This window comes from Frankliniella occidentalis, unplaced genomic scaffold, assembly GCF_000697945.3.
Source record: "Frankliniella occidentalis isolate FOCC.00 unplaced genomic scaffold, Focc_3.1 Scaffold11, whole genome shotgun sequence".
NCBI lineage: Eukaryota > Metazoa > Arthropoda > Insecta > Thysanoptera > Thripidae > Frankliniella > Frankliniella occidentalis.
Window position 1 is genome coordinate 343,044 of NW_026267141.1, and position 22,508 is coordinate 365,551.

The 22,508-nt window shown below is 41.5% G+C and overlaps 7 protein-coding genes across 8 annotated transcripts in view; 3 read left to right on the forward strand and 4 right to left on the reverse strand.

The window, feature by feature from the left end:
• Positions 1-608: 608 nt before the first annotated feature.
• On the reverse strand, positions 609-4,035 carry LOC113215056 (heat shock protein 83). Its single transcript, XM_026434611.2, has 4 exons — positions 3,871-4,035; positions 3,044-3,184; positions 2,803-2,921; positions 609-2,723 (listed from the first exon to the last, which is right to left on the reverse strand). Exons 2-4 carry the CDS (start codon positions 3,182-3,184, stop codon positions 815-817), a joined length of 2,169 nt encoding a protein of 722 aa, XP_026290396.1. The 5' UTR covers positions 3,871-4,035; the 3' UTR covers positions 609-814.
• A 738-nt stretch (positions 4,036-4,773) lies between these two features.
• LOC113215608 (hsp70-binding protein 1) lies at positions 4,774-6,476 on the reverse strand. Its single transcript, XM_026435251.2, has 6 exons — positions 6,262-6,476; positions 5,987-6,167; positions 5,679-5,900; positions 5,406-5,561; positions 5,120-5,328; positions 4,774-5,028 (listed from the first exon to the last, which is right to left on the reverse strand). Exons 1-6 carry the CDS (start codon positions 6,472-6,474, stop codon positions 4,957-4,959), a joined length of 1,053 nt encoding a protein of 350 aa, XP_026291036.1. The 5' UTR covers positions 6,475-6,476; the 3' UTR covers positions 4,774-4,956.
• Positions 6,477-6,539: 63 nt separating this feature from the next.
• On the forward strand, positions 6,540-11,613 carry LOC113215537 (FK506-binding protein 15). The gene is made up of 18 exons (XM_026435178.2): positions 6,540-6,680; positions 6,758-6,853; positions 7,103-7,321; positions 7,430-7,574; positions 7,650-7,748; positions 7,849-7,998; positions 8,087-8,382; positions 8,464-8,635; positions 8,714-8,902; positions 9,020-9,250; positions 9,331-9,530; positions 9,630-9,792; positions 9,874-9,949; positions 10,030-10,235; positions 10,326-10,448; positions 10,646-10,798; positions 10,896-11,237; positions 11,319-11,613. The coding sequence occupies exons 2-18, from the start codon at positions 6,804-6,806 to the stop codon at positions 11,388-11,390; spliced, it is 2,886 nt and encodes a 961-aa protein (XP_026290963.1). The 5' UTR covers positions 6,540-6,680; positions 6,758-6,803; the 3' UTR covers positions 11,391-11,613.
• LOC113215575 (zinc finger protein ZFP2) lies at positions 11,554-14,865 on the reverse strand. The gene is made up of 3 exons (XM_026435213.2): positions 14,569-14,865; positions 13,964-14,116; positions 11,554-13,883 (listed from the first exon to the last, which is right to left on the reverse strand). Exons 1-3 carry the CDS (start codon positions 14,719-14,721, stop codon positions 12,345-12,347), a joined length of 1,845 nt encoding a protein of 614 aa, XP_026290998.1. The 5' UTR covers positions 14,722-14,865; the 3' UTR covers positions 11,554-12,344.
• Positions 14,866-15,114: 249 nt separating this feature from the next.
• LOC113215617 (surfeit locus protein 6 homolog) lies at positions 15,115-16,701 on the forward strand. The gene is made up of 4 exons (XM_026435257.2): positions 15,115-15,335; positions 15,624-15,686; positions 15,772-15,858; positions 15,941-16,701. Exons 1-4 carry the CDS (start codon positions 15,218-15,220, stop codon positions 16,600-16,602), a joined length of 930 nt encoding a protein of 309 aa, XP_026291042.1. The 5' UTR covers positions 15,115-15,217; the 3' UTR covers positions 16,603-16,701.
• Positions 16,702-16,751: 50 nt separating this feature from the next.
• Positions 16,752-19,897, reverse strand: LOC113215558 (sec1 family domain-containing protein 2). Of its 2 annotated transcripts, none has more exons than XM_026435205.2 (12): positions 19,789-19,897; positions 19,415-19,598; positions 19,105-19,320; positions 18,914-19,024; positions 18,646-18,837; positions 18,392-18,564; positions 18,187-18,309; positions 17,970-18,099; positions 17,759-17,893; positions 17,477-17,672; positions 17,146-17,404; positions 16,752-17,066 (listed from the first exon to the last, which is right to left on the reverse strand). In XM_026435205.2, exons 2-12 carry the CDS (start codon positions 19,589-19,591, stop codon positions 16,832-16,834), a joined length of 1,947 nt encoding a protein of 648 aa, XP_026290990.1. In that variant the 5' UTR covers positions 19,592-19,598; positions 19,789-19,897; the 3' UTR covers positions 16,752-16,831. The 2 variants fall into 2 exon arrangements, with proteins under 2 accessions (XP_026290990.1, XP_026290982.1); XM_026435197.2 differs by having other exon boundaries at positions 19,415-19,604; positions 19,691-19,865.
• A 47-nt stretch (positions 19,898-19,944) lies between these two features.
• Positions 19,945-22,508, forward strand: part of LOC113215545 (adenylyl cyclase-associated protein 1) — a 28,597-nt gene continuing 26,033 nt past the window's right edge. Inside the window, exon 1 of the mRNA XM_052277721.1 lies at positions 19,945-20,092. The gene's annotated coding sequence lies outside the window, so the exon portion shown is untranslated. The remainder of the gene's footprint in view (positions 20,093-22,508) is intronic.

The window sequence follows — 22,508 nt, forward strand, 5'->3', positions numbered from 1 at the left end:
GAAAGTAAATTGGTTTTTCCTATTTTACAAGAAAATTCCTGTGTCAATTAATAAGTCCTTGTGATACTGATTCTAAAAAGCCTTTGAGCAGATCTGTAAGTCAATTGTGGTCAACGAAATCCAGCAAGTCAACATTTCAACTAGACACACCTTACGTCAGCAATGCTACACCATGAGGGACAGTCAGTGCAGTGCTTTAAATCTAATGACTACTAAGTTCATTTACCACCATATTGATGATCATTTGCACATAGGTCTCGATGGATTTTGATTCTGAAACAGTGCTCCAAGATTTATACCTTGAAGCACTCCCAACTCTGAAAGGTTCCAACTCTGACAATAAAGATCAATATTCTTCACTGAATAATATAATTATTCTTTCATAGTCTTTACACCTTTCAACTCAATAATGTTAAAAGTTGACAAACTTAAAATTTTAAGACTTGAATAATTTGCATCTGGCAATAACGAAAATAAAATGCATTGGTGCTCAGTATTTGGACGTGTTCTTTAAATTGTATGTGGAGATGTAACATTCAGTTATTGAAGCAGGTGTACATCAAAGGCAAGTTTCTGGCATAGAGGATTGTCAAAGTAAGACAAAGTAGTAAGGGGCAAATTAGTTTATTACAATAAAAAAGATCGCATAGCATAACACTGGTAACAGGTACATGTGAGACCAGAAATACTGGTGAGGAATGAAAGACAGTCAGGATCAGTCACTACAGCTAACCTAACTGAGTGTGACAAATTAAATGGCTTTGGCGAACAAATAAATGAGATGAAAATTAGAAAACATAAATTATCTAATTACTTAATCAACTTCCTCCATGCGAGATGCATCTTCAGCATCAGCCTGCAGATCGGGCATCTCAACATCCTTAACATCGTCCTTGGTTTCAGGGACATCATCTTCATCAATTCCAAGACCTAACTTAATCATACGGTGAATGCGTGAAGCGTGGACACCAGGCTCCTCAAGGGCGAAACCAGATGAAAGCAGAGCAGTTTCGAAGAGCAGCATAACTAAATCTTTAACAGCCTTATCGTTCTTGTCGGCTTCAGCCTTTTGTCTAAGGGTTTCAACGATGGCATGGTCAGGGTTGATTTCCAGGTGCTTCTTGGCAGCCATGTAACCCATGGTTGAGGTATCCCTAAGAGCCTGAGCCTTCATGATGCGTTCCATGTTGGCAGTCCAACCGTACTGTGAAGTGACAATACAGCAAGGAGATTCAACTAATCTGTTAGAAACTACAACCTTCTCCACCTTCTTGTCAAGGATGTCCTTCATGACTTTGCAGAGGTTTTCAAACTTGGCCTTATCCTCCTCACGCTTCTTCTTCTCTTCCTCATCCTCGGGAAGCTCAAGGCCCTCCTTGGTAACAGACACAAGCTGCTTGCCATCAAACTCCTTCAGCTGCTGAACAACGTACTCATCAATGGGCTCAGTCATGTACACAACTTCGAATCCACGCTTCTTGACACGCTCAACAAAGGCAGAGTTGGCAACCTGCTCACGGCTCTCACCAGTGATGTAGTAAATGTTCTTCTGGTTCTCCTTCATGCGGCTAACATATTCCTTGAAAGAGCACATTTCGTCACCAGAGGCAGAAGTGTGGTACCTCATCAGCTCAGCAAGCTTCTTGCGGTTGGTGCTGTCTTCGTGGATACCAAGCTTCAGGTTCTTTGAGAACTGCTCGTAGCATTTCTTGTAGTTCTCCTTATCCTCAGCCAACTCTTCGAAGAGCTCCAGGCACTTCTTGACCAAGTTCTTCCTGATGACCTTCAGAATCTTGTTCTGCTGGAGCATCTCACGGGAAATGTTGAGGGGAAGATCTTCGCTGTCAACCACACCCTTGACAAAGTTAAGGTATTCAGGGATGAGATCTTCACAGTTGTCCATAATGAAGACACGGCGAACGTACAACTTGATGTTATTCTTCTTTTTCTTGTTTTCGAAAAGGTCGAAGGGTGCTCTTCTTGGGACAAACAGCAGCGCACGGAACTCAAGCTGACCCTCCACAGAGAAATGCTTGACAGCAAGGTGCTCTTCCCAGTCATTGGTGAGAGATTTGTAGAATTCACCATACTCTTCCTGGCTAATATCGTCCTGGTTGCGAGTCCAGATGGGCTTGGTCTTGTTCAACTCTTCATCCTCAGTGTACTTTTCCTTGACTGTCTTCTTTTTCTTCTTCTTTTCTTTCTCCTCATCTTCCTCACCAACATCTTCTATCTTAGGAGTCTCATCATCACCTTCCTTCTTCTCTTCCTCCTTGTCCTTCTTGTCATCTTCCTCCTCCTCTTCATCCTCGCTAAGTTCCTTGTCGCGTTCCTTCTCGACGAGGAGCTTGATGGGATAGCCGATGAACTGGGAGTGCTTCTTGACAATTTCTTTCACTTTGCGTTCTTCCAGGTACTCCATTTGATCTTCCTTCATGTGCAAAATGATCTTGGTGCCCCGGCCAATAGGTTCACCAGTGTCTGGTCTGATGGTGAAGGAACCACCAGCAGAGGACTCCCACACGTACTGCTCGTCATCGTTGTGCTTGGAGACGACTGTGACACGGTCGGCGACCAGGTAGGCAGAGTAGAAACCAACACCAAACTGACCAATCATGGAGATGTCAGCACCAGCCTGGAGAGCTTCCATGAAGGCCTTGGTGCCGGACTTGGCGATGGTACCCAAGTTGTTGACGAGGTCTGCCTTGGTCATGCCAATACCACTGCAATCAAAACGAAATAAATTAGACAGCTGCCAGGAGGAAATCTAATTCATAACACCATACATAAGCAGAAACTTACGTGTCAATAAGGGTGAGAGTACGGTCGTTCTTGTTGGGGATGAGCCTGATGTTAAGGTCCTTGCCACTGTCCAGGCGGGACGGGTCTGTGAGCGACTCATAGCGGATCTTGTCCAAGGCCTGAAACAAAGACAAACTCAATGAGATACGGAAGAAAAAGATGTTTGTATGAACTAGGAGTCAAGTTGAAGAACAGGCTGGAAGAATGGCAAAGACAAAGAAAGAAAGAGGCAGACACTTACATCAGAGGAGTTGGAAATCAATTCACGGAGGAAGATTTCTTTGTTGGAGTAGAATGTGTTGATAATCAGGGACATAAGCTGAGCAATCTCAGCCTGGAAGGCGAAGGTCTCAACATCACCTTGCATGGTTTCTTCGGGCATCTGCAAACAAAAGAAAAAGTAAATTAAGAATTCGTAAAGGTCACAGCATGATGACTAATCACCGAAGGACTGAACTGAAAGGACACTGAAAATAAAATCCTACGGTTAAAGTGTGATGGGAATGCTCAGAAAATAACTACTCCCACTCATCACAGCTCGTGGAAACGAGGAAAATCGGAAAACGCTGCGTTATTGATCGCGAGGGGGAAAGGGGAAGCTACCCTGTTCATGAGCCAAAAACTTCTCAGAAAAGAACTAAGTTCAGCATAGATGATAAAATTTCGAAAACAGCAAATGAGTTGACTCAGACAAGCTTCAACGGAGGCAATCTAGAGGGTACTTCGCGTGAAAATGAGAACGGACTAGCTAGAGACAATGCATCCTCACACGAGAGCAGAACAAGGGCAACCAAATATAATCTAAATCACAGGTATTCGAAATAAAACTGATGAACGAGGGATCAACAGGACAATGTACTGGGTTCCCATTCAAACGGCCACACAGGGGGCTCACAATGAGTCCTCACTATCCGAGCACGTGTGAGACCCACACCGAGGCCCAAAATGGATACCGCAAAATCTTCGTTAAATTAAATCGGAGACTGGCCACAAAGACGTCTGAACGTCCAAAGCAACAACACAGAAATCACTAGCACTCGCTTCACTGCACAACACTCCAACACTCACCTTGAAAATTCTAGAATATCAGCGGTGCACAGGGAACAAAGTCGCAGCCGGCTCGGCTCAGGAACGCACGGTGATCGCACGACGACTGGATGAGAAATGACGCCGGGAGTGGGGGGCTGCCGGCTTATAAAGGCGCTGGCCCGAGCAGAAGCTTCGAGAATGTTCTGGAAGGTTCGGCCGGCGGAAGCGGAACCGAGCGACTCCCACTCCTCGCCGTCGAATGTCGGCCTCGCACAACTTGGACCCGTGCCGGTGGGGCGCAGGACGCGGCGCTCTGCCAAAGTTGTGTAAGAGCGACATTTGCGACCGGAAACGTGCTCCTATTGGTCCTCAATCTTCTAGAAGCTTCTTGAGCATTCTGGTGGGAAACTTTGAAGGAGGCGGGAATCGTATGAGTAACGATCCAAGAACAATCTGGATACTTTGCAGTGTTCCCAGAAGTTTGCTTGTGTATTTTACAATTTTAAAGGAAGATATTAAACAGTTGTCGAATTTTTTGAAGCCAGATGCCTCAACTAAAGAAATACATCTCGCTCAATGTCTGTCAAGCAATGTTTTGACATTTTTTCCTAACATGTCCATTACAGTAAACTATGCTCGGTGCCCTTGCATAAAATAAATGTGATTATTTTTGATATGGATATTATCGTTTTTCATCAATCATGCCAGGCCTACAGGATAACAAATATAAAAATAGAGTGGATTTCCTTGATATCATGAATAGATGCAGATGCAGTCCTTCACCTGGCCAAACATGGATGTTATGGTGACTTGTGTTTCTTATGTAATGACAAGTCAGTTTTCCCTCCTTAGCTGCATCCTTCTTCTGATTTTATTGATGATCCTTTTTCATTCAATGTTAGAGTTTGGGAATCAGGTAACAAAGAAATCATGCAAATCACAAATTGTTAATGTTTTGTTTTATTTAAATAGGGTATCTTTAATGAATTAGAAAGTACAATTCTACATCTGATGGTGATAGAAAAATATAAATTATGGTTATTATTACAGAGTGAGGTAAAGTTCAGTTCATTGAACCAAACACATTTTGCATTTAAGTTTATCAATTGGAATCCATTTAATAGTCTATCTCTCCCCATTATTACTATCGTCTGTAAAAACTACAGATATTAATTGACGGGCATGTTCTACACCCTCCTGCAACAAAAAATGCACACAATCAAAATACTGAAATAAGTTCACAAGAAAAACAATTGGGATATTCAAAACCATAACTTGATAGAAGTACCTGACATTCCTCTTTTCCCTGCACCGATTCAATGTAGGAGGCAAGTGTTGATTTAAATTGGAGAGTGGGGTCTCTGCAGTCTTCAATGCATTGAATATGATCTTGTACTAGGGCCAACATGGCAGAAAGCAGGTGTTCGTGGCTAGGGGTTGGTTCTTGACCAATGAGTGCTGCTAACTGGTGAACCCAACCCATCTTCTGGAGGTCATCTGGAAGAGAGATAATGTTTTGGATGGTTACAAAATATCATGTACTAATTCGGCAAAACAAAAGATTCAAAACACACCTCTGATAGCTGGATGTTCACCACACAATGCACTCAGAAGAAAAGCTGATTTCACTCTCAGCTTTTCTACATCGCTCTGCATGGCTCTAAGTAGTACTGAGAAACCATCATGCTTTGAAAAAGCTTCCAAGGCCTCAGGACAATTTCGCACAATACCTGAAAATTTTGATAGCCATTAGGTCGCACAAAGTTTGACAGATAACAAAAAATCAAATCAAATATCAAAGGAGAAAAATACAAAAGGGGGGAAAAAGAGAAAAATTGTTTGCTTACATGAAATGGCATACAACGATTTCACTTTAACTGCTTCACTGGCTCCAGTGTCTACCATTTCTAATAATGTGGGTAGCAATCCTGAAGATAGTATTCTTGATTGGCAATAAGGATTGTTCTGTGTGAGCTCAGCAATCAGCTCTGCAGCTCGCCACTGGAGTGAAGTGTGAGAAGATGTCAAACATGGAAGGAACACATCAAATCCACCGATTTTATGAAAGTCTGCAATCAATGATAAACCAGACAGGATAATAAAATGCATAATTTAAAATGTTAGATCATTCTGAACAATCTGATAGAGGACTCACCATTAGCTAAATCAACATTGTCCACAGTGTCTGTGATTGTTTCCAACGCTTCTTCATGTTCCTCAGGGTCATCATCAGGTTTCAGATCTTTCACCAATTTTAGTGTATTTAACGCTTTGGTCAAGACTTGAATCAAGTCAACTGTCATTGATTTGAGGGCTTCTTCCAAAAACTGTTTTTTCTATGGACAATAGAGTAAAGAAAAATATGATTAGAAGTTTGGCAACATTCAAATTTCAAGGGGCCAACTTAGTGGATCAAAGGTTTCGACATACTTCTCCATCCATAGGTTCGAAGTTAGACGAATTCGGGGCATCTTCCATGGCCGTTGCCTCCATAGCAAACCGTAACAACCCTTTCATGTCTCGGGCAGGTCGTGGCTGATTAGGAAGAACCACAGATTCGACGTTTTGATTGCCATTTTCAATGGCCCCCATAATCATAGGTTTGTTTTCAGCTTCTTGGGACGACACAGGTTTCTCTGACATTGTGGAACACTATGAACCTGCGAACACGGTCTCTTGCACGAGAATATGGAATATACCTCAACACCACCCTCGCAATAAGCAAGATCCAACTTTGAGTTTGATGACACACACTTCTCGGTCTATCCAGAATGTTCTTGGAGGTTATGGTTCCCCATAGACCGGTCGTCTGCAAGCACGGATGAAAAATAATACGGAAGTAAACACAGGTATGAGAACCCTAGTGGTTCAATCACATCCGTCATCTGATCTGCCAAAGGTTATGTTGTGATTGTATTCGTTCTAGTTGGAGCCGCTGTTATTCAACTTATCCGGTCAACTTTTCCCTGGCCATGTTTGGTGCGGCGGATGACGATGACCTGGAGTTCAATCCAGCAGCAGGGTGAGTCTAACGCCAGTTGTGCACCCTGCAAAACTGGACGTGCAAAGCTTTGGCACCTGTTATGTTTCCTTTTCCAAAGAAGGTTACGCCCTTTCCTTTAAAAGCTATTTTCTCAAGGGCAATTTTCATTAACATATTCTTAAATTATACAAACATGTGTATCACTAGGCCTTAGGCTTTCATTCATCAATTATTTCAACAGGAACTTTGTATTATGTGTATTGGTTTTCTTTCCCTCTTCAATTATAGGTCAAAACTTGCCTCGTTGTTTGGTCTTGAGAAAACTCCAGAGAGAGGCAATGCGTCCCTTACATATACAGCTCCTAAACAGCCAAAACAACATTCCAACGATGATGGAGCGCACCCAAGCAGAAGACCTTCAACAAGGGGCTCTACTCCAACAAGTGTCGCCCCTGCCTCTAACAAGTTATCATTGATTTGTGTGAAAGCAGTCACCTCTTTCAAGCTGTAAGTTATCTCCTAAATGCAGGCAGAAGTGCAAGGAATTACTGCAACCTATGACTGGCACTATTATCATACCTGTTGAGTGGAACAGAACTTATTTTGTATTTACAGTGAGGATGGAAGCTACAATCCTCAGGGAAAATTAGGCCTAGCACTTCTAGGAAATTCTACATCAAGATTATTTCAACTCTATCTTTACAAGGGCAAACAGCAACATATAACAACAGTCAAAATCACACCCAATTTTCAATTTACTGTAAGTCAAAAAGCACACTCCACTGGTTGGTAAGTCATTTGAATCTTGTCTCTAATATTATTGTTACATATGCAGGTGCAGCCCCACTTGTATGCAACATTTTATGATGATCGTACCCAAAATTGGTCCATTATGTTTGAAAAGAAGGAAGACGCTTTTGAATTTACTACCCAAGTAAGTTATACGAAAAAGGCAATCATTCATTAGCATTTATTTATAAAAGCTTTTCTTTAATCAAATAAGTGATGGTGCATTTCTGCTAACTGTTTTGTAGGTAGCTGTGGCAAGATATAGATCTGCCAATCCAAGTGAAGAAAATGTAATTATCCAAGAGCTACTGCCGGGAACAGGTGATTCCTTTAAAGATGGGGATGCAGTACAGCTTCAACTTGCTGCCCAGCCTTTTGTTGTAGATTCCGTACTTGTAGGTTTTTTTACCACTAACTGGATAGTCTTTTCTCATGTTTCATAAAATAATCTGAAAAATTTGACTGTATTACTCTCCTGCTCAGGCTGTCGATCCCCGCCAGTCATTGATTCAGTGTGCTCTATCGCACAAACTGAGCAGTACTGGATGGGCCTCAGGTCTAATGGGTGCGAGTCCTGGCTCAGTGCGAGTCCTTTTAGTACCCATACATACTCCATTGCCTTGGCTTAACAGCAAGAGGGATGAACCATTACTAATTCAAGCTACTATGAGTACTATCCCCTTGGAAGTCCACAGCCCCAAAGAGCTCCCATCAAATGATGAAAAGTTTCTCAAAGCTAGTGCACCTGCTAGTAGTGTTGATAGTGCTGTTGATTCAAGGTGTGTAGTGTAAAGGTGTGGAATTATTAGAAATATCTATTTTAAGTTTTACTCACTGGTGAACTTTTTCTGTTGCAACAGTGCAGAAGACTCCAGTGTTCGTGCCAGAGGTGCATCAATCAAAGAGGCTTTGACAAGTAGTCCACGCTCCAATAAAGCCAGTATCATTTCACGAATGGCTCGAATGGGACAAGCCACACTCCCTCTCAAAGGAGCGGTTGTCTGTAATCCAAGTGACAGTGAAGAAACAGAGGTAGATATTGCTCCTTTTCAACATTAAAAAGTAAAATAAAAACCTTAATTCTATTTTTCACTTTTCTTAATTTTATAGGAAGAGTCAGGAAATATTGGAACTGTGAAACCCCCTTTAAAAGCCCGGCCAGGGAAGTCTCGATCAGTGTCTTCATCCCACCGTCAGCAACCATCTTCTTCCCATACTTCACCAATTGCTGGAAATACATCAACTGTTACTATGATGCAGGCACAACCACTCTGGAATCAACATCAACAAAATGTAATGGTAAGTATCTTATATCAGCATGGTTTGACAAATACCATCACAAGTGGTTTTATGATTTACAGTTTTACATCGTCACCTTAATTTTACCAATGGCCATGTTTTTATTGGTTTTGTCAGAGAACTGCATCTGATGGTTCGATTGTGCAAATTATGGCATCTGAGGGACAGCTGGTGTCTATGAGTTCACAACAGCAGCTGCCATTAATGGCATCGTCTAATACAGTCATGTCTCCTACTGATCCAACTCAACACTTGTCTATGTTCTTGTCAGAAGCAAGAATCCAAAACACAGAAATGCGAATGAATCTTAGCAAATTCAGTGATAAAATTGACCGACTAGTGACTAAAGTATGTATCCCTTTGGAAAGCTCCATGCATAAGGTATGGTGTGGTGTTGTAAAGTATTGTTCAATTTATATTTTTTTAAGGTTGATAATTTGAATGTCTCATCTGGACCCTCTATATCGAGCAGTTCTACTGCAATTGGTCTTGAACCCAATGTTTTATTATCAAGCATTGAGAAACTTGTCCGAGATAATCAAACCTTGCAAGCAGAGGTAGCAGAAAAAAACAAGCGGTTGGATGAGCAAAATGAAAGAATATTTTCACTTCTAAACACAAATTCAAAGTAAAGAGCTATGAAATGCTGTTCAAAATTTGATTGTCTCAATATTATCCACTCACATATGTATCATCTGAACTTACACTTCTTTCACTTTCACTTCAGGTTTTTAGAACAGAGCAGTTCACTTCTGGAACAAAAACAACTTCAAGAGCAAAAGCAACACAAAGAAGAGCAACAGCTGCAACTCATTAAACAGTTGCAAGACGAAAAGTCAACTCTTGGGAATCAGCTTGCTAGCCTTCAAAAGCAATTAGTGACTGTACAGGTATTGTATATTTGTTTCTCTTAGATCATTAGGCTTATCAATCTCCATCCCTAGAAATTAATTGTTTTACTCTTTGCTCAGGAGTTAGTACAAGCACTTCAGAAAAATAACCATGATTTAAATCATGAGCTAGAAGTTACACGTGGTCAACTTCATGGTAAAATTAATATCAAATGCTTCATCTGAATTCTCCTCTCCACTTACAGTATCTTATCAACTCTCATTTCTTTTTTCCAGAGAAAGAAACATACCTTTGTACAGTGGACTCTCGTAGACAAAATTTGGGCACAGATGATCAATTATCTCAACTAAGTGAAACCCTTGATAAAATCAAAGTAGAAAATTTGCAATTAAAGGAAAAGCTTGTTAATGAGCATTCCAATTTCCTGTCGGAAAAACTTAATGCTGAAGCCAACTTTAAGACTGTAGAGCAACAGTACAAGGTATACTAATTTATTTATTTTTCAAATTGTTGTACTGGTGGCATTCTCTATAAACTGTTACTACCCCGTATTTTTGTATTCCAAACAAAGGAAGAAGTAACCAGTTTGAAAGACCAAATTACTAAGCAAACTGTGCAACATCAGAAGTTGACTTTTAACCTAGAATCAAAATTGAATGAACTCAACAGGAAACTTGAGGATCAGCCAAAACAGGTATTTTTTCTATCCTTGATGATATATACTGTCGAATGGCCTTATTTGGATCACCTGGGACAATATTGTCCACCCATGTAGAACTATAGTTTGTGGATGATCTACATTACCACACATTATCCCAGGTGGTCCAAATTTCTACAGTATACCCATTCATATGATGTATGTATAACTAGTTAATTATTTCCTTACTTCAGACTGTGAGTCATTCAACTGCTTCAGCTGAAAATTTAATAACTAATGTAAAATCATTAATGAATACACTACACAAAGGCCTCAATCATCAATTTGTGATCGGGCAAAGTTATGAAGCAGCACAAATCAAGGCCATAATCTCATCTATAGTGAAGGTAAAATAGTTTATCCACAGAAATATTATCTTTTCACCTTTTATATGACAGTAATTCATGACCCCCCTCCCCTCCCCCTTTTCTTTTTCCTGCTCAGAGAGAGGCGCTGCAATTTGTGGGGAAAATGGAAAAGGAGCATCTTAATCAAACCAATGAACAACCAGAGTCAGATACCTCTATGACTTTTGTTGGTACAACATCCCGTGAGAATGCATCCCCTGGTCCTTTACAGTTGAATGATTCTGACATTCCTGTACCACTGCAAACATGTGATAATGGTTGCAAAACAAACAATCCCGAGGAAAAAACTGAATCTCTCTCAGATCCATCAAGTGTTCTCAGTTCCTCAAATACACCAACAGTTGAAGTAGCAAGTACTACTGGAAATGCATCCTTGGATTCAGATGTGGTTAAGGATCGAGATGTTTCATTTGAAGAGGTACATTCTGTGCATTGTTTTAAAAATGGATTTCCTTCACCTATTTTCACTCCTTAATGTTTTCTTTATCTTATTTTTCAGTCATGGCGGCCTGGACCACCACCTCCACCACTTTTCCATGATGACGATGATAGTGATGACTGGTTAACGTAGGATAGGATAAGTTTTGATGTGAAAGTTTTGAAAATGACTAGGTCAACACCCTTTTTCTAGTGCCATACTATAGTGTAGTGAACTTGCTTTATTTTTTTTATTATTTTTTTTTGTAATTATTGAGGTAATCAAGTGTTATTTTTCTCCAAGATAGTCCAAGATGAACTTTTTAAATTGTTGTTAATCTTTATTGTGATATTCATATTACATTGTTAACTGGTTATATTGGTAGAACCATACAATCATATGAACTATTTTAAGAAGTGTTCTCATCAGGAAAACTAAAATGAACCATCATAATTATGGATTTACCAATAAACGTGCTTTATTTTTAATAAACAGAAAAAAAACATTCAAAATTTTATTTTGATAAGTGAAAACTTGGCTCTAGTGCACATTCATCAGACCCAAAAAAATTATATAAAAAAAAAGGGCATAAGAAAATCCACACGTGCCAACATTTAAATCAAAGAATCAATGTGTTGTAACCTGCTATCTTTAAATCTCAACAATAAGCAAAAATGTAGCATAGAGTAAAACACTCTAGTATGTAAAGGGCTCTAGTGGAACAACTAAACTAATGCCATTCCATGGCACTTCACCCCAAACATGTGTAGCTAAACCAGGATAGAGAATACAATCTTAACAAATATAATACACAATATTGTCTGCTGCCAGGCTTTGGCAATACAGAAACAATCAAATAACCAACCGAAACAAAATATATAGAAAACTCTAAGGGACCTATAAGTCATTGTAATAAAGGGCTGGTAAGACCCTGGCATTCCAGACCCTGTATAGCTAATTTAGAATATAGAATTTACAAAGTACTTAACATACAAGGCAAAGATATCGTCTGTGGCCATCATTTTACTGATCAGACTTCATGAGCTCCCACACTTTCCTTTGTATAAAAGGAACTTAAATTTATTCAACTAAACATTTTCAGGAAAATCAAATATGGTAAATACTAGGCCCTCCATTAGCAACCAATGTTTCATTATACACATAATTATTGGTTGTCCATTCTGACCTTGAGGTTTCTCTTGGTGGCTGATTTACATTCATTCTTCGCATATGGGCATCAGTCTTTTTGTGACGTTTAAGTTTAGTGGTGGAGTCGAATGACCGTGAGCAAACAACACATGAATACGGCTTCTCATTAAGGTGAGAACGTAAATGTATAGCTAAATGACCACTCTCAAAGAAGGCTTTGTCACAATATTTGCAGACATGAGATTTTTCTCCTGTGTGATACTTCATGTGCTTCCGGCGTTCTTGTAGGGTGACAAAAGTTTTGCCACATTCCTCACAAGCAAAGTCTTTAACACCAGTGTGAAGTATTTCATGTCTAGCAAGACCGGAGTAAGATAAAAATTCTTTACCACAGGTTTTACAAACATATTTAGGCTCTGCGGTGTGCCGCTTCTTGTGAGCAAGTAGATTGCTGAGGGTACGGAATTTACCCTGGCACACTTCACATATGAATGGCTTTACATCAGTATGGATGAGGGTGTGAGTCTTTAATCTTGAAGATGTGAGAAATGATTTGCCACATTCCTTGCATATGTGGTTTTTACTTCCAGAATGCTGGCGTTTTTCACCTGAACCACTAGAGCGACCATGTTTATCAAATTCTTTACCACAGCAGCTGCAAAAATATGGATCACCAGATCTTGATCTATGAGCTTTAGTAATAACTTCTTTCTTTTCACCTTCACCATCGATGTCTTGTTTGCCACTAAAGACAAAATTTTGACAACATGAATTGCTTTTCAATGCAGAGGGTGTGCCATGAACTCGTACTATATGAGATTTACACATATTGATGTTTGAAAAATTATGATTACAGATATTACAAATGAAATGGGACCAACTGGAAGAAGCTGCTGCAGCAGATGGAACCATTGTATGTTTTTGATGCCATAAAAGCTCTTCCTTATTGTAAAATTTACTTAAACAAATATTGCACTGAAATTTAGAATCCATGTGTGACAGCTCCATATGCTCATTCAGTTTTTCAATTTTGGGGAAAGGGAGAGCACAGATAGGACATCCCAAAGTTTTGTCTAATTCTTCAGGCGCTGGAGCAAGACCAGGACTTGAACTTTTCACGTGTTGATTTTGGTGCCATATCATATCTTGCTTTCGAACAAAACCAGAACCACAATCACAAAAGAATGATCTTCCATTGGAATGCATTCGCAGCTCATGGGTCTTCAAATTATCCAGACGACAAAATTCTCTGGAGCACACTTTGCAGGTGAAATCCCCTTTCTCCTTACCCTTCATTTTCATTGTTGAGCCCTTAACACTGTGGTATTTCTTTTCATGAAACACTCTGTTGTTATATCGTGAAAATACTTTCCCACAGACTTGGCACGATAAATGACTTGACATATCATCGGTCGGGCCTGGAGGGCCAAGTAAAAACCCAGCCTTCTCTGGGTCTTCAGCAACCGCCGCAGCTAAATGCTCACATAAGGTGTCATCCTAAAATAAACAATTCATAGGAAAATCAGAAAAACATTCAAGATGGATGACTGTTTAATAATGCCAAGGATTTTAATTACCATTTGATTCATATCCTTCTTGTCAGTTTGTTTGACGCACTGTCGAAGAACTGAGAAAGAGTTGTGACAGACTTGCTTGAAGCTATACCATTGGTCGATTCTTTGAAAGCAGTTTCCACAGATTTGTGCAGGCAATTCATCCCCCTCACATACCTGCACATAAAACTCAAGGTTATAAATTATACAGAACACATTCAGGACCTGTGCGAGAACAAACATCAAGCAAACGTAATATTTAAAGTAGGTGTGAGGTAAAAAAAGACCAAAATTATGAAAACAGAAGATATAGTGGACGGTGTAAACAACTGATTCTGACATTACAAAGGCCAAAATGAAATGAAATTCGGAGATGAACAATGAATAACGGGAGAGTCACTCCACCAACAAATGTAAAATTTCAATATTTACATTTTTAAATAGTGAGATCCTGTGGTTAGACGTAGCTAAGAAAAAAGTACACTGTGCAACAAATTGAAATTGTACTGGTGTTTTCATTGAAGTTACATGTCTACGAAGGCGGTACAATGGTGCCATTATTCGACAAATATTGATTGTTGGTCTGAAATCGAGGAAATATACGAGCACAGTGGTAAAACAGATAGTACCTCTAAAGCCACAGTCGAAGTAATTTTTGATGCGAGGGCAATTGACGAGCTGTCAGTGGTTTGCGTTGATATTGGTATCAAATCGTAGTCTTGGGTCAAACACAGGCGACATGTTTTGGAGAAATCGAGCATCTGCATCGGGTGGAAATTCATGGTGCCGGCCTAAACCAGCACCTAATGCCAGTAGCTGATGAAAAAAACACAAACAAATTCAACGTTCTTCTAGTGACCCAAAGCCAGAGAATGAAACAGACATCAACATGGCGGACGACTGACGCTAGAAGCAAAAACAGCCGATTGCTCTCATCAAAAGATTTTCATAGAAGACTGATGCACCTTGACCAACAACTACATATGATAGTCTTCTTTTCTGTTTTCTCTTTTAAGAATTAGAATGACATTTCTAAAAGGTGCTTTTTATCTCAAGTAAACGTTTTTTTAATTTTCTTCCTGCTTCCATATATCGTGGTCTAAAGTGCAAATTTCAGTGGATCTTTTCGACGTGCATTTGCCAAACTGCACTTGCTTGTTAGTTTTTCATCTTCATCGCTCTTTCACGAAGATATAGGCAGAAGGCAGAAGGACGACGAACACATGCGTAAACACATGTGTTAGATTGTAGGAAATTTGCAACGCAGAAATCACAACAATGGTTTCGATTAAAGGCGAAAAGAAGGTCAATTTAGATCGCTTGAGAGAAAAGCTGAATTCTGAATACAACTTTATCACAAGTGTGTTGGACCGAGTACCATCCATATATTGGCAAGGTAATGTGACAAAGAGGTTAAGGTAATTGTAGTGTTAAATCTTCTGAGTTCTGTCATTTCTCCCTATTTCATAGTATTTTGTAATTCAAATGATAGATTCACGCTTTTGAGTTTTTTCATTTGCTCACGAAGTCCTACCCATTGTTGTCATTGCATATTTTGGTTCTTGTCTGTGATTTGCTGAGCAATGGGTCAGAAGCCCTCTCAGCACCCAAGCAGCACAAGCGATCCTCCTGTCTGGAGGCAACTATGGTTGTCATTTCAGCCAAATTGTTTTTTGTTCCTCAGGTAATTCCAACGATGGTACAGACGAAGCAGAAAATGCTGAAGGATCAAAGTGGAAACCTGATGGTAATATCCCAGAACATGAACTGAGTGCTATGCTCTTCCATTACCTTTAGTTGTATAACAAGAAAAGTTTTGTTTCTTTCTACAGCTGGTTCGAAGGTTGTTGCCAATGCCAATAAGAAGCCTAGAGCCACTACTATTGAAGAGTTACAGGAAAGGCTGGAGGCGTGTAAAGGTATTAAAAATGGTGTCAGTTATAATTCATCCGATAAGACTCCTTTGTTGTTCCTCAACTGATTCCCATTCTCATGTTACAGCTAAGAAGGCACAGGGTTACAGAGATTTAGTTACCAAGAAGAATCTTAAATCAAAATTGAAAAAAGCAGAGAAGAAGAGGAAAAAGGCTGATGAGAGGAATTTGAAACACAAACAACTGAAGTTGGAGAAACAGGCAGCTAAGCAAACATCTAAGAATGGAACTGTTGAAAATGCACCCGACCAGAAGCCTTCAAAACCAGTATTTAATAGTGAAGGTAAAATGGTATTTAGTAAATTTGACTTTTCAGAAATAGGGTCTCAGAAAGAAGAGAAAAAGAAGAAGAAGGAACTGAAAGATCCTAGGAAAATTCTTGAAAAGCTAAAGGAAAAGAAAGAAACACTCAAAAAACTTAAAGACGAAGGGCAAGAAGCAAAAGTTCTTGAAATAAAGCAGAAAGAAGCATGGAGTAATGCTCTTAAAAAAGCAGAGGGTGTAAAAATTAAAGATGATCCTGAGCTATTGAAAAAGACCCTCAAACGAGAAGAATCTAAAAAGAAGCGAAGTGCTAAGCAGTGGGCCTCTCGAGAGCATACCAAGAAGAAGGCTTTATCCGATAGAGTACAGAAACGTGAAGGTAACATCCAAGCAAGGAAAGACCAACAGAAAAATAAGAAGCGAGCCAAAGCAATCAAAAAGGGGCGGATTGTGCCAGGTTTTTAAAGTTCGTAGACTTTCTTCTCTTTAATCATCTATGGAAAATATTATTATTGAAATAATTTTGTACATACATTCTATAAATAAATAACAATTTGCTATTAATGCAATCTTGAATTATGTTGTGTGCTGGAAGCACAATAAACAACACAAAATCAAAACAAAAACCAATTTTAATGGAATAGTTATCCACATCTTTCTTTTTCTGTCTTAATTCTATATGACCAGTGAGATATCAGAGAGGTTGAGGACTTGATCTTAGTACTGCTTGTAATGTGTCATTAGGACTCAGCAGCCGAGTGCTTGCAAGAAGCAATGTCCCTCCCGCATGGCTCTGAGTAGAACCTGACCAGCATTCTTCCATTAAGCGGATCTCACCCCCAGTTATTCCGCCTAAGACAACAATTAAAAGATTGGGTTGATCTCCAGGGTGCTGTGTGACAGGTGCCTGTTGTTTGTTTAGTAGCATGCTGATGGATAAGAGGAATGCATTAGAAATTGCCAATATATTTTGAAATTTGAAGATGACATGTTTGAAAAATATTTCACCTGAATCCACTTTTTAAGAGATCTTTTAGACCTGTAGACTGACAGGACATGTCAGGTATGAGCGGTTTTGAAGGATCTAAGATGTCTTTCATAATTCTTTGCAGAAGTGGTGTGTATTCAGCTGGCATAGATTGGCCTTGTTCTTTAAGAACTGACCTATACTTCGTTAGATCTCGACGAGTATGTGACACAGCTTTCAACACAGCAAAAACATGACCAGCCACTGTGTCTACCTTTTCGCGAGTGGCCTCTAATGGTACTTTAAGGAAAGGGAGGGTTTAGTCATTATTTGGGACGTATTTAAATAGCATAATGGTGATTTCACACTTACAAAGAATATCATGCACAAGGCCTGGATACTCTTGATCCTCAAACAAGGCCGTGCTGATTGCAGCTTGTAACTGAACTTCCTCCTTCAGAGGAAAGATCATCTCTGTACCTATTAATGAATAGAGAAGAACAAGCAGTGTGAGCAGTGCATCCAAGCTTAAGCCTCTAATATGCCTTTCAGTAAGTAATTTTGTAATCTGTAACAAATTGCATGGTTAGTTAAGTTTAAAAGTCCATTCAAGAATGTATAGCAAGTCAAAATGCTGTTTTTTGTTTTTGATACCTGTGGCAAAAGACCAGCTAATTCCTTGTTTTCTGTTGTGGCAACATTTTGACGTAAGACTCTTTCTGTACTTAAAACTAATTCTAATTCTTCGGCATGCTCTCCTGTAAGGGCTTGTACAGCAGCAAGAGCAATCTGAAAAATTAGTTTCATTAGTATCAGTAAAAGATAGTATAGAATTGTAAAACTTTGAATTTGGCCATAGGTTTACCTGAAGAACCCCACAATTTTGCTGAATTTTCTCCATGTTTCCTCTGAATTGTCTCACATCTTTTTCCAGTGCTTCTGGTTTAACTCTTGTTGCAAATTTACATCCGGGAGAGATCTTACTTCTTAAAATCCTGAAAGATACATAATTATACAAGTATCTTCGAGCAAAATTTCAAGAACATATTGCAAATGGTTTCAAGATTTAAAAATATACAAACTGATGCAAGTTTATCAAAATATCCCGATCCTTTTTATGAAGAAGCCACTCTCTTATATTTTGACTCATTGAATCATTATGAGCTAGACACCCAGGGAAAAGTGCCTCATCATTTGTAGAATCCCTAGGAAGATTGAAAGAAATATTTGAGATGTGTAAAGACACTACTATGATTGTGGTTTTGTGGTATTTTTCAAAACCCTTACACAGTGACTTGAGCAAGTTGAGACATATTTATTGCTATGTCATTGGTGTGGTCAGGGAGATGAGGTAGAGCACATAGTAATTTGTCTAAAAAGCATTTTGAATCTACACTGGCGGGAAAGCAGAGGTCTAAGGTACGGTCAATTATAACAACTGACACTCTATGCTTTGCAATCTGAAAAATTGATAGAGTGCTTATTAAAAGGAACAAGCCTCAGTTTGACAGACACCAATTTATTTTCTTAAGATTAATTACCTTCCTCCTGATGTGAACAGAGGGCAATTCCTCCAGTGCTCTTGCAACAGCACCACTTAGGGTTCCTATGCTAAAGACAACATCCGCTGCAGAAATTTGGTTCAACAAAGAATCCAAACTTAATGCCAAATTTTCTGTGGATGCTTGGTCTTTCAGAGATAAAACTTTTGGTTTGCCTCCAAATGATTTTACCTGAAAAGTTTCAGGGATCAGTTTGGAAGTACTTTGCTCCTTATCATTTACTATGAAAAGAAAAATGTCATGTTACCTTATTTAAGTCAAGAGGAGGGAATAGATCAGAAAAAGGGGGGAGCATGACTATAGTTTCTGTCAAAGGTGCATAGAAATAAGGGAAACATAATACATCTGCATGGATTTCCTGCTTGCAAAAGAGTACAGAATTATTAAATGTTAACATCTTGATGCTATTATTCTTTTCTTTGCAATGACTTCTTTTACCTTACTCTTCCCTGATTTAACTCTCATCCATTGCAGTAAATCATTTCTTAATCCTGGAACTACATTATGTGGTTCATTGAGAGGTACAGTTACCAAAATTACTGCTTTGAATAAACTCTGGCAAATAATATCACAGAGATCAACTTGAATAGATGAGTAGGGCCCTACGGTTATGAAGACAGCTTTTTCGGCATTTTCTATTGGTTCTTGAGAGTACTACATGTAACGGAAAAAAATAAAGTTATAGTTGTAAAACAAAAAGGTAATTTGTCTTCGAAGCTAAGAGTTAAAATTTAACTTAGAAACTTACTTTGTAAGCGTTTAGTTCCTTGACGGCTAAAGATCCTCTAGTTAGCAGTGAATTTAAACCAACGCTCCAGTGAAGACACTCTCCTGCTTTAGAATCAATGAATACAACAGCATTTTCCACATGATTTAGGACTTTTTCCCAAGCAGATTGGCTCACGGTGAGTAGAGAGGCATCCATTGCAGCCCTAAATCTACAATAGAATGAAATCAGGGAATGAAATAAGATATTTCCACTTGTCTGAAAGCAAATATTGTGATACAAGAAAACGTAACCTACATATGTAAACAGTGCAGAAAGGAGACATACACCTAAATTAGTGACATTAACTAAACTGACAACAATTTTATAACGCGAGACATAAAGTACTCAGAGACCCATGATAGGTGAAACAAAAAAGTAACAAACAGACATAATGTTGTTAACAAAACATGAGCAGACGAAATCACCGCTATGTGACAGCTGGCAGGTACCAGAAGGAAGCCCACTGGAAGTAACCGTGTGACGTCATTCGTGGGGCAAGACGAGACTATCGAACATTCAGTTTACGTACGTACGTGTACAGTGCTGTGTGAGTGTGTTGGTGTTCCATGTACTTTGCTTGTTCTGTATCGGTACGCTTATTTCGTGTAGCGAAGGTCCTAATTTCTTCAAGGAAGTACTCGAGGCTGTAGCTGCAAGGTGAGTCAAAAGTCCTACGAATGTGTTAGGCAGCTCTTTTAATGATGAGATGATATGCATTTCCTAGTTGTCACTTTGTGTGCTGACACTTTGTACCGGCGTTAGGAGCCTATTTTGTTTTGTTGGTGAGTGAGTTGGGACTATTTTCAGCGTTCAGTAGCCCTAAAGTCGAAGACGCATTTTGCCCTGCAGCAATTTTAGACACTGTGCATACTTAGAGATTTTTCTAAGTGTGACTGGAAACTTCTTTGTCTGGATCCTGTTTGGTTATGACTAGTAGTCATCGCAACATCCCACAAATTTTTAGCATAAAACATGGGCACTAGGGCTTTAATAAATTTTGATAGATCGCTTCACCTTCCGTCTTGTTTTGTCTGGATTATGGCTTTATTCTATTGCTGTTTAACATTTTTCTGTAGGCTGATGTGCTACAGTTTTGTTTTAGTTTATTTAAGTAAGGGACAACCTTGAGGAAAGGAGGAAATATAATACAGCATCAGTTTATTGCCAGTCCTTGACTGGTAATTATTTTACTTCCTATTCTTGTGATAGTAGCTTCATACGAACATATCTAGTAGACGGTCAGCATCCAGCCACTCTGGACTTGGAGTGGATCGTAACACAGAAGTGCCTATGGATCTCGCTTTTGTGCAGTGGCTCTGAACTCTTAAGAAAGGGGCTGGGGGAGGGGTGAGTTGGACTGAGAATGAGTTTGACACAAGGAGGTTCATGTACCCGCTCGCTACCCTATGGTACCCAACGGGTGCTAGGCCGCGGGTGCGGAGTGGAGGGGAGGGGCGGGGCGGTGGCCGACCCCACCCTTCTCCACCGCAACGCGCCGCGTCGCGACGCCGCTCCCCGACGCCGGCCGGCGCTGGCAGACGGACAGACGGGACGCCAGGCGGGAGGGCGGACCCGCCGACGCCACCCCCACACCTCGCGTCCTTAGGGGAGGTCCCTCCCCCCACCGGCACGGGCCGGGCAAGGGCCGGGCGGGGAGGCTGCGCTAGCTGCTCTCCTGCAGCCACAACCCCAGCCACCCCCGGGCCACCCCCTGGCTCCAGCACGCATGAGCGCGACCCCCGCCCGGCTCGGCCGTGGCCCGGCTGGGCTCGGCCAGAGTCTCGACCCCGCTCGTCCCGGAGAGTACGGGCGGCCCTTGGGGCGGCCTGCCCCGCCGAGGCCCGAGGCCGGCGACCAGTCTCCTCGCGGGCCAGCGCGGCCGCGGCTCCACGGTGCGGCGGTGCGCGGCGTGACGCGGCGGGGCGTGGCGGCTGGCGCAGGCAGCGCGGGGGCCCAGCCCAGCAGCCCAGCCCAGCCGGCGGGGCCAGCGACCTAACCTGCCACTGCCAAGCCACCGGCAGCGGCGGACGCGAACCGTGAACCGCTAAACGGCGAACCGGCGGCGTCGGGAACCGTAAGCCGTGATCGCTTTGAACCGTAATCGCGCCGATCGCGCGCGTCCAGCCATGTGACGCGGGCTGCGTGTGAGTGAGAGTGAGGGGTCCAATAAGTGGTGTGGCGTGTGGCGTTGTGCGAATCACCTTCCGCCCCCCTTTCCCCCACCCCTTCCCTCATCGCCTATTTTTGCAGCGGCTGCCTCTTTTTTGGGGGATAAGCCGGGAGAAATGGGCGGGGAATCGGAAAACCGCGAGCTACTGCGGTGTATACAGTCGGATAGTGCCGGCGTGATGGGTGGGGGAGGGGAGGGGGGATGGGGTTACGAGCCACGGGGTGCACGGCCGGGCGCCCGCCGGCCGGGGCGCGCAGCAGATAACCAACCCCTACTTCTATGGCGTGTAGTTTGCGGCTCGTCGGGGTGAGAGTCGATCTCTGTCCCCCTGTTTGTGTGTGTCGTCGAGATGGGCTGTGTGGAAGCGAGGGAGAGGGGCGGGAGGGGAGGAAGAGGGACTGCAGCCGCCGGGAGTAAAGGGGTTACGTCCGCTTATCGGCGTTTGTGCAGCAACATGTGTGCCGTGTGCCGGCGGCGGCGACATTCCTGGCGCTGCTGGGGGATGGCGGGACACTGAGAGCAGGAGCTGGACAGAGCAGTCGCGGTATAAGGTGAGGGAGGGAATCGCCCCCCTCCCCATCGCCTGAAAGATAGTCAATTTGTGCCACAAAAACCCTGTAAGTAGGCAACCCAGGGTTCACCCCACCCCACCCCCCTCAGTCGAACCTTATACCGCGCCTGGGGAACGGAAAGAGGAAAGTATAGTAGTATTTTGGGGAAACCTGAAGTTCGGGGCGGGGCGCCTCCGCTGCCCACCGCCCCTCCCCTTGCTCGTTACGTGATGAAGCGCCGGGAGGGGAGAAGTTTAGCGCTAACAGCACAGCCAATCACTTCGACACCTGTCGAGCCCAAAGTTGGAACGGCACTGGGAGGAGAACAAGGAGCACCTTCCCCTTTAGGGGG

What these genes read in the sequence shown, in the direction of transcription:
- LOC113215056 (XM_026434611.2), bottom strand. Translation starts at nt 3,184, where the DNA reads ATGCCCGAAGAAACCATGCAAGGTGATGTTGAGACCTTCGCCTTCCAG. An exon ending in TGATTTCCAACTCCTCTGAT is followed by an intron (nt 2,922 to 3,043) that starts GTAAGTGTCTGC and finishes TCTTTGTTTCAG; the next exon opens with GCCTTGGACAAGATCCGCTA. An exon ending in ACTCTCACCCTTATTGACAC is followed by an intron (nt 2,724 to 2,802) that starts GTAAGTTTCTGC and finishes TTTTGATTGCAG; the next exon opens with TGGTATTGGCATGACCAAGG.
- LOC113215608 (XM_026435251.2), bottom strand. Translation starts at nt 6,474, where the DNA reads ATGTCAGAGAAACCTGTGTCGTCCCAAGAAGCTGAAAACAAACCTATG. An exon ending in ATCGTTGTATGCCATTTCAT is followed by an intron (nt 5,562 to 5,678) that starts GTAAGCAAACAA and finishes CAAAATTTTCAG; the next exon opens with GTATTGTGCGAAATTGTCCT. An exon ending in TGAACATCCAGCTATCAGAG is followed by an intron (nt 5,329 to 5,405) that starts GTGTGTTTTGAA and finishes TCTCTCTTCCAG; the next exon opens with ATGACCTCCAGAAGATGGGT.
- LOC113215537 (XM_026435178.2), top strand. Translation starts at nt 6,804, where the DNA reads ATGTTTGGTGCGGCGGATGACGATGACCTGGAGTTCAATCCAGCAGCA. An exon ending in TTGTTGTAGATTCCGTACTT is followed by an intron (nt 7,999 to 8,086) that starts GTAGGTTTTTTT and finishes TCTCCTGCTCAG; the next exon opens with GCTGTCGATCCCCGCCAGTC. An exon ending in TTGACCGACTAGTGACTAAA is followed by an intron (nt 9,251 to 9,330) that starts GTATGTATCCCT and finishes TATTTTTTTAAG; the next exon opens with GTTGATAATTTGAATGTCTC.
- LOC113215575 (XM_026435213.2), bottom strand. Translation starts at nt 14,721, where the DNA reads ATGAATTTCCACCCGATGCAGATGCTCGATTTCTCCAAAACATGTCGC. An exon ending in CTTCGACTGTGGCTTTAGAG is followed by an intron (nt 14,117 to 14,568) that starts GTACTATCTGTT and finishes TTTTATGTGCAG; the next exon opens with GTATGTGAGGGGGATGAATT. An exon ending in AGAAGGATATGAATCAAATG is followed by an intron (nt 13,884 to 13,963) that starts GTAATTAAAATC and finishes TGTTTATTTTAG; the next exon opens with GATGACACCTTATGTGAGCA.
- LOC113215617 (XM_026435257.2), top strand. Translation starts at nt 15,218, where the DNA reads ATGGTTTCGATTAAAGGCGAAAAGAAGGTCAATTTAGATCGCTTGAGA. An exon ending in ACCATCCATATATTGGCAAG is followed by an intron (nt 15,336 to 15,623) that starts GTAATGTGACAA and finishes TTTGTTCCTCAG; the next exon opens with GTAATTCCAACGATGGTACA. An exon ending in AAGGCTGGAGGCGTGTAAAG is followed by an intron (nt 15,859 to 15,940) that starts GTATTAAAAATG and finishes CTCATGTTACAG; the next exon opens with CTAAGAAGGCACAGGGTTAC.
- LOC113215558 (XM_026435205.2), bottom strand. Translation starts at nt 19,591, where the DNA reads ATGGATGCCTCTCTACTCACCGTGAGCCAATCTGCTTGGGAAAAAGTC. An exon ending in ATTTTGATAAACTTGCATCA is followed by an intron (nt 18,100 to 18,186) that starts GTTTGTATATTT and finishes TGTATCTTTCAG; the next exon opens with GATTTTAAGAAGTAAGATCT. An exon ending in CCTTGTGCATGATATTCTTT is followed by an intron (nt 17,405 to 17,476) that starts GTAAGTGTGAAA and finishes CTTTCCTTAAAG; the next exon opens with TACCATTAGAGGCCACTCGC.